An 8,869-nucleotide genomic window follows, 5' to 3' on the forward strand; every position below is an offset into this window, starting at 1 on the left:
TATATTCATGTTTTGGTGCTTAATAAGGCACTTGGGAACAATGGGAGTGAAAAACAATGGAAATTAGAACATTAGAGCATTTCGGAAGTTGTATACATGTAACAGACTTTCACATGAGCAACCCACATGGCCATGTGATCCACACGATTGTGTCCAGGGCGTGTCGATTTCGGAATCATGTGTTATAACACCTCTTACCCGGTCTGGTCGCCAGACCTGCACTACAGGAGGTTACCATTCAAACACAAAACATTTACATACTTTAAACATAGTGATAGATCATGTTGCGAACTAATAGGTGGCGAATCGCTCCAACGGATTATTCAACTAAGTATAGAAATTTAAAGGACAAAACTATAGATACACAAAAATGGCAGACTATCTACAGACGCCCCACTCTAAGGTAGATTTCATGGAATTTGAGACACGGAACATAATAGAACTGAACTTTAATTTATTATCATGCATCTCAGTTTATATAAATGTGTTAGGTTACCTATCCGGGCTAAACCTTTATTAACACAATGAAAGCCTGGCCAGGGCTATATATAAATGTAAGGTTACCAGTATAGGCTAAACCTTTAAAACAACATCAGATTACAAGTCCAAGCTAAATCTGTGCTACATGTATCTTCAAGTCCGCAACAAATGCTGGAACTAAAAATTATCAAAAAATACATGTAACTATGTATATGAGTCTTTTACCAGTTTATCGGGACGCTGTCATTCTGTAATTTTATTCACATTCCTTCATACAGAACTCGGTATTTCTTATATATTTATATTTTGCAACCAACTACTTACTGAATTTCAATTATACAATTTAAGAACAAAATGGAAAGAAAGTTAAATAATGTTCATATTGTATGAACTTACCTAATGGAATGATCACTCGCCACACTAGAATCTACTCAACGACTTTTCATTTCTCGTGATCTTCTCATGGCAGATTTTAAATCTTGATCTATAACATAATTCCAATTCAATTTTTATTAACCAACACCATTCGTCAACTTATAAAACACATAATTCAGTTCATTTCCATCACTCTAGCTTCCTTTAAACCTACCACTTAACCAATCAAGCCTTTTATAACAATGTTTTATGAAAATCTTAATGTCATATCCCTTTTTTTTTTTTTAATTGTAGTGCAAAAACAAAGAAAGGTGTAGTCTAGTGGTAATAAGCCCCTAAGTTATTTAGGAGGTCTTTAGTTTGATTCCTCTTGCTACTTTATTTTTATTAAAATTTTGCACACTTTTCCTATGTGCATTAAAGCATTGTCGTCCAACCCCCCATTGTTGCCTTAACTGGTTTGATTCTTTTCCCCTTTTATGGGTCAAACTTGCCATAAATTGGGGAGCATGATCTCCCTTTCTGCTCCTATGTTCCTTCTCCTTTCTTTCACCCCATCCTTGCAAAAAATCAAGTGTTGACCACCCAAAAAACCTTATTGCCGTCCAACCCTCTCATTCCCTCTCTTTTCTTTTCTTTTTCCTCTCATCTCCACTCCATTTTCTCTCCTTTTTGACAAAACAATCACCACCTTCAACCACCACCTAAAATTCCTCCATCGTGAGCTATAGCTTCACCACCTCCACACCACCATCCAAGGTTCTCTTCTCCTCTTTTCTTTCGATCACCGTCATTCACCATCACCGCTGTGAGCCGCCGCAAACCATCGTGGGAAAACCTTCCTCCACCACTCCTTTTCTTTTCTCTTTTCTTTCAATATTGTGACCGAACCCTCCTACTCTTTTTATATTTTTTTCTCTCTTCATTAGACCACCACTGAACCATTTTCGTCGCCGCCATCGATAACATCGTTTTCTATTGGATTCGATTTTTCCCTTTTTTCTTTCTCTTTCGGTCTCTTCCATCTCTTCTAAGGATTTAATCATCCTATCTTATTTATTTTATATTCAAGCTCATTGATCATATAATCTTTGTAGATCGTTAAACCTCTCCGCTCTTTTGCTGAGATTCATCGTTGATTTCGTTATGTTATTTAGTAGTGTAACTACAAGAGGAGAATTGAGATCATTCTCTTCTCTTCATATTTTCTTCTCATAATAGAATAGTGATAGAATATTTACATCATTCATGTGTTAACATTTTGTCCCTATGTTCTTTGAAGGACCAAATGACACCAACCTAAGAAATCCTTAGTGTGATAACGAAGGCATTGAATCTAAGTGTTGATCTAAGGGTAAGTAGTTGGTGAGATTTATTTCAATAAGCAATCTTTAAGTAATAAACCATATCCGATGGATCTATAACTAAAATACTTATTTGGTGCGTTAGATTTATCTACCAGGTTTAAATCCAAGCAAAATCTCTTCTAATAGGATTGTGATCTAAGTATGTCTCGAGATAATTACACGATTTTCTTTAGAGAGTGCTCCCTTAAAGCAAATCTTAGTTTTGATGTTTTCTTATCTTGACACAAACTTTTTGTCTCGTGAAAGAGTTACTTTGTAGTATACCTTTAGTTTCGATGTTGGTTTTTCTCAAGACAAATAGATTTATGTCTTGAGACAATGCTCAAATTGTCTCGAGACAATATTTCTTCTGAACAATTTTACATTCGAAGTTCATGTGTCTCGAGACATATGGTCTTGTGTCTCGAGACAGTGTTGGGAAAACTTGAGAATAGGGCTCAAAATCATTTTAAAGCACTTGGAGTTACTCAAAAACTTTTGTATAAAATTAAAATCATTTAGAAACTTTTTTTTTTTTTGAGTTTGTCGCATTAGAAAATTTATCTAAATGTGATCAAAATGATTAGTGCAAATTTAATTAAGAAAATTTAGAATTAAGTTTGTTATATCAAAACATTTGAATCAAAGCTAATATTTATAATTATAAATAATTTGTATAGAACTTTCGTATCATTATGTTTTTATTATTATAAAGTCCATATTATTATGTTAATTAGGGTGAGCAAAATTGATTCGATTCGAAAAAATCAAATTTCGAGTTAACTGAATCGAGTTATTCGAGTCAACTAGAATAAGTAATTCAAGTTTGAGTTGAGTTGAATTTTACAATTCGAATAACTTGAATAATCCAAATAACAGATTGGTATAAATACCCCTTTTCTCCCTATCGAATTTGAAAATAAGCACATTGTTCTCTCTCTCAACAAAAATTACAACATAATCAAAATAATTTTCAAAAATTCAAAATATTTATAAAAATTCCAAAATTTGTATTTAAAAAATTATAAAATTTTAAAAGAATATAAAGAATATATAAAGAAAGTTAAAATTTTAAAAATTTTCTAAAATAATAATTTTGGACTTAAATATGTTAATTAATGATTCTAGTCTATCATACTAAAGTACTTTTTTTTTTATTTTGCTTTGAAAAAGTTTGCAAGAATTAATTATCTTGTAATAAGATTTTAATTTGACATATTTAAATTTTTAAATTTAACTCGAACGACTTGACTTGACTCGAATTAAAAAAATTTCAAATAGAGTTAGGATGATAAAATAAGACTCGTCAACTCGAAATTTTTTCACTCGATTTGATCAAACACTCTCTCTTAATGTTAAATATATGGTATTGAAAATGTTTTATTTTTAGATATAATTTGAATGGTTTAAGGTTTGTAAATGTTTTACATAGTTTTTTGTAATGAATTACTGTTTAGTAACTTGTACAACTTATGGGAGATAAAGAAGGACATCAACAACTTAAAATACAACCAACAGGACATCCATAGATTTCAAGTTCAATGTATTACCAAATAATCTAAATTTTTCACCCATAGATGTCAATGTCATGTTCTATCAAGTTAAATTTGTATATATAACAATAAAGTAGAATATTCTTAAAAAAAAATCTCGGGAAGTATACGATTGGATAACAAATTTTGCATACTAAGATAACTTGCCCCTTTAAAAATTCTAATTCTAAAAAATAAATGATAAGCAAACCTATTTTAATACATAATAATTTTTTTAGGGTTAATATATAATATGTCCGCTAAATTTATCCAAAAGCACATAGTTGGTACTTGAATTTATATTGAATCACCCAATTTGGTATCTCTGCACTAACCCATTAGTTTCTGCTAATGCGGCATTAATGGCCAATCCGATGATGACACGTGATAGCCTCTTAATATGACATGTGGTAGGTATAAATTAAAAAAATAAATATGTATATATTAATAAAAATAGTATATTTTTTTACATCAAAAATGAACCTGGTCAAATGGTTTTCCAAATAAATTTGAATCTAGACATCTAGTTGTCTCGATTTATTCTAGATGTATTTTAGTAAATTTGTATATTTTATTTAAAAAAACAGTTTTAGGTTATTATTATTTTAAGAAATATATAAAATATAAAAAATATAAGAAGCTTATATATTATTTTTGAAAGATATATAAAGATTTAAAATATATAATATATAATTAAAATTTTATAATTTTATAATTTTATAAATATATATATATATATAAAAAGAACTAAAATCAATATACAATGAATCTAGACATATGATTGTTCAAATACATTTGAATTTGGATAACATTCTATCTAAGTTTATTCTTGATATAAAACTTTTATATATATTTTATCAATTTATATATTTTAAAATTTTATATATTATTTAATTTCATCAAAACAAGAATAACCTCTGATATTTTATAAAAAATATAAACTTATTAAAAAGTAAATTTAGAATCAATATGGAGAACTAGTTATCTAGGTTTATTATTGATGTGAAAAAATTATTAATTTAATTAAATTTAATATTTTTAAAAAAATTTAATTTATGTCAATCATGTGTCATACTGAGAGATTGCTACATGCCACTATTAAAATTGACCAATAGTGCCACGTCAACATAAACTAATTATGTTAGTACAAAAGTACCAACCTAGTTAATGGAACACAAGTTCAAGTACCAACTAGATACTTTTGGACGATTTCAGAGACAAAATACATATTAACTTTTATTTTTACTATATTCAAATAAAAAACGTAAAAGGACTTTATTTCGATATTAAGTCAATTGGTTTAATCCTATTAATTTTGAAAGTGAGCATCCAAAGTCCCTATTAACCATAACATTTATGTTTTTAGTTAAATTTACATAAATTTAATTAATATAATAACAAATTTAACCATACGTTAAAGTTTTTTATACATTTTTCAGATAGTTTTTTTTTAAATTAAGACCAAATTGACGAAATATATAAACATTGAAGGCTTAATTTATTATATCAATAAAAATTATGTATGATTGATAGAAAATATTAATTTTCGTGATTAATTTTTCTTAACTGTTTACTTTCAAAATTGACAGGAATTAAATTGCTCTGATTTTTCTGGAGGGACTAATTTGCTTAATATCAAAATTAACAGCTACTGGAGAGGTGTTTTTACCTTTAAAAACCACCGCTTTCCAACGGGACAAAATTCAAAAAAAAAAATAAACCGTCTATTTAATATCATGTTCTCGTTCGATCAAATCATCCATTTCGCTTTGTTGTATTCTCCCCTTTCCTTTGAGGTAACCCTCTCTCTCCCTCTCCCGTTTCTTCGTGGTGCCTTTAATGGCTTACAGACCTGGCTTTTGGCAATCTTATAATTCGAATTATTTAGTTTTTTTTTTCTGGCTATTTAATCAAGTTCGAGTTTCGTCTAGAATTCGCTATTTTAACTCTTTTTTTTTTTTACGGTTTTAGTGCATCCTTCTCTGTTTTGAGCTTGTGTGGGGAAGCTTGAACAGATTATTGCTTTTTGTAGTTTATTAGTAATGTTTTTTATGTTAATTCATGGACCTTTTCATTTTCTTATGCTGTATTACCAACTAAATTATGTATTTGTATTTTCTTTTTTTTAAAAGACTTCAAAAGAGTGATTTGTTTGAGTATTATTATTTAGATTCATACTGTTTAAATGCGTAGGCTTTCAACTTAGTGTTTCACTAATGGGAACAGCCAATGATTCAAGCAAGGTAATTCGGGTTATGGAATTTAATTTGTTGGCCTATTTGTTTATAGAATCAATTTCTTTGATGACATTGAGTTGTAAGTAATTATCTAAATGCAGGATATCTCTGATCGTTTGGCTGAGAAACACCCAAAGGTGGTTTTTGTTTTAGGTAATAATTATTTTTTTTCATTTTTACCATTATTGTTTTTGAATTTACTTTTATCAGCCTTTTTTTTTTTTCCCAATAAGGTGGTCCGGGTAGTGGCAAAGGTACCCAATGTGAGAAAATTGTTCAACATTTTGGTTACACTCATCTTAGTGCAGGAGATCTTCTCCGAGCTGAAAAAAACTCTGGTTCTGAAAATGGGTATGACAGATATATATAAGATTATGTTTTTATGAAATCTATGAATACATGCTTATCTACTAATTCATTGGCTTTGTGCTAATTGAATGCATTGTTGTCTTATGGTCTGCAGAATCATGATTCAGAACATGATGAATGAAGGAAAGATTGTTCCTTCCGAGGTAACAATTAAGCTTCTTCAAAAAGCAATGTTGGATAGTGGTAATGACAAGTTCCTTATTGATGGTTTTCCTCGTAATGAAGAAAACCGAGCTGCATTTGAAGCTCTTGTAAGGCTTTGTTTATCTCATTTCTTTTATGCGGTCTTCTCAGCTTCATTCATTTAGATATTCCAACAAAAGCAGTGAGTTTAAACTTTAAAATGACTTCACTTACATGCTGAATGCAGACTAAAATTGAGCCAGAATTTGTCCTGTATTTTAATTGTCCTGAAAAAGAAATGGAGAGGCGAATTCTTAATAGAAACCAGGTTAGCTAATGTCCCCTCTAAAAGATATATATAGGTTTGAATCAGATGGTTTCCTACTTTTTTTTGTTCTTTAAACCATTTTTCATTTTCTGGATAACAAGGGAAGAGAAGATGATAACATTGAAACAATAAGGAAGCGATTTAAGGTGTTTCTAGAGTCTAGTCTTCCTGTAATTGAGTACTATAAAGGAAAGGGCAAGGTTCGAGAGGTAAAATTCTGCTTCACTGAAATGGTTTTTTTGTTTTCTTAATAGTTTCCATGTTTACATACTACTCAAATGTTGTTGCTTTACCTTCAGATTGATGCTGCAAAGCCGGTTGAAGAGGTATTTGAGGAGGTTAAAGCTATTTTCAACCCAAAAGTCCCAAAAGTCCCAAAAGACGAAAATGTTGAGGGGAGATGCGTGTGTTGTGCTATTCTGTAGGTGCCCCTTTAGCTGGAAAACAAAACTAGTATTGAGATTTCAGTGCATTTATAGAAATAATAATGTAAACTATGAGGTGTATGTATAATTATCTTGAGTAACTGTATTGACCGAGTTGTGCTTTGCAATGAATTGCCATTGTATATTATGAAGTGTTGTACTCTTCTTTCATAAGAAACTTTTCATAAGAATTATAATTATGATGGAAGCTTTTAGAAGTTATCTGACCCTTTTTTAATTATCCATGAGAGTCATAAGTATGAAAAAAAAAGAGAAGAACTATATGATTGAGAAGATGCATAGCATAGTATGAAATCATAAAAAGAGAAGCTCTGTTCATAGGCTCTCATTGCATGGCATCCCAGGATTTAAGTTCAAACTTCTGCTGAGATATCCAGTGCCACAAGAACTAATGACTTATCTGCTCTTGTGTAATTTAACCCACAACAGTCCACACTAAACTTTGAGGTTCATAAAAAAATTGCTAAAACTTGTAGGAATATTTTGTGTTTAATCAGATTGACTGTGTATGACTTGATAGATTCCTTATAGGTGCTAAACAAGTATTATGTTATATTTAAGGGCTTCCCAGCACCAAAAACTGCTTTTGCTTGTAGAATATATATATATATGTATGTATATATGTGGATTTTGCAGGTTACTGCCTAGATATTGCAACTCTACCAGAGACAAAAGAGCAAACCATACTTAATTTTCTGGGGTTAGGATCCGATCCACTACTTTTGCCTCCATTAATATCTAATACATTACTCATCACCATTCAAATGTGTATGCCTCATCCATTAAATATGAATGTCAATTTGTGAACAGTGATTAGACATATAATAGTGGACAAAAAAGTAATGGAGGGAAGCCAAACACTCTTTTTTGGTTCTTATTCTTCATACATTAAGTTCCCATTCTAAACTGAGATTCTTATTCTTTGAGCTTCAACGTGCCACAGGGAATACTTTAGATGTAAGATTCTTTTGAGCTTCAACGTGCCATAGTGAGTACTTCAAAGCTCAGATTCTTATTCTTTTCTCATTAATCGTCATAAGCCGTGTAACCCCCTTACAAGGCATAAACAACGTCATCTACTTCTTGTCATAACCCCACTAGCTGCTGCTTATTTATATTGTCTTGATGTGGGGTTAACTTTTGTTTTGATAATATATTCACATTCAATTACTTGAATTTGAGTGTGAATGTCGGACATTGCAATGTATCCAACATGGGTATGTTGATAAATTTAAAATTTTCAACGTATTTATCATAACTCCATATCGATGTCCGTAACAATCAAGTTTTAAATGTTTGGGGCTAAATGGTAGGCATTAGCACCTCTCTTAGTATCCTGTATCGATTTGCAACCTTTGGACATGCATGCGCTTATTCCGCCCATCTTGTATTGTTAACATACATTTCCTTGGTAGGAGTGAATTTCTGTAATGGAGCTAGTCGATGCGTTCATTGCAACTCCACCAGTGTTGGTGATTGCTGCTGTAGGTCTCAACAGAACATGTTGATCTTTTATTGGGGCAAATGCCTCGGGAGATATGTAAAATTTCACTAACTTGGACTCAGTCCCACGAATAAAATTCGTCCGCCCCCATTTGATGTCCCTATTGGTGCCTCTCCAATCATTTTTCGC

The 8,869-nt window shown here is 30.9% G+C and overlaps 1 protein-coding gene across 2 annotated transcripts; it reads left to right on the top strand.

Annotated features, from left to right (window-relative positions):
• The first annotated feature begins 5,455 nt into the window (after positions 1–5,455).
• Positions 5,456–7,433, top strand: LOC108459421 (UMP-CMP kinase 3-like). Of its 2 annotated transcripts, none has more exons than XM_017758788.2 (8): positions 5,456–5,529; positions 5,927–5,976; positions 6,072–6,123; positions 6,204–6,321; positions 6,434–6,590; positions 6,710–6,790; positions 6,892–6,999; positions 7,090–7,433. In XM_017758788.2, exons 2-8 carry the CDS (start codon positions 5,950–5,952, stop codon positions 7,213–7,215), a joined length of 669 nt encoding a protein of 222 aa, XP_017614277.1. In that variant the 5' UTR covers positions 5,456–5,529; positions 5,927–5,949; the 3' UTR covers positions 7,216–7,433. The 2 variants fall into 2 exon arrangements, with proteins under 2 accessions (XP_017614277.1, XP_052882539.1); XM_053026579.1 differs by having other exon boundaries at positions 5,468–5,529; positions 5,904–5,976.
• Positions 7,434–8,869: the final 1,436 nt, after the last annotated feature.

This window comes from Gossypium arboreum, chromosome 4 (assembly GCF_025698485.1).
Source record: "Gossypium arboreum isolate Shixiya-1 chromosome 4, ASM2569848v2, whole genome shotgun sequence".
Classification (NCBI taxonomy): Eukaryota; Viridiplantae; Streptophyta; class Magnoliopsida; order Malvales; family Malvaceae; genus Gossypium; species Gossypium arboreum.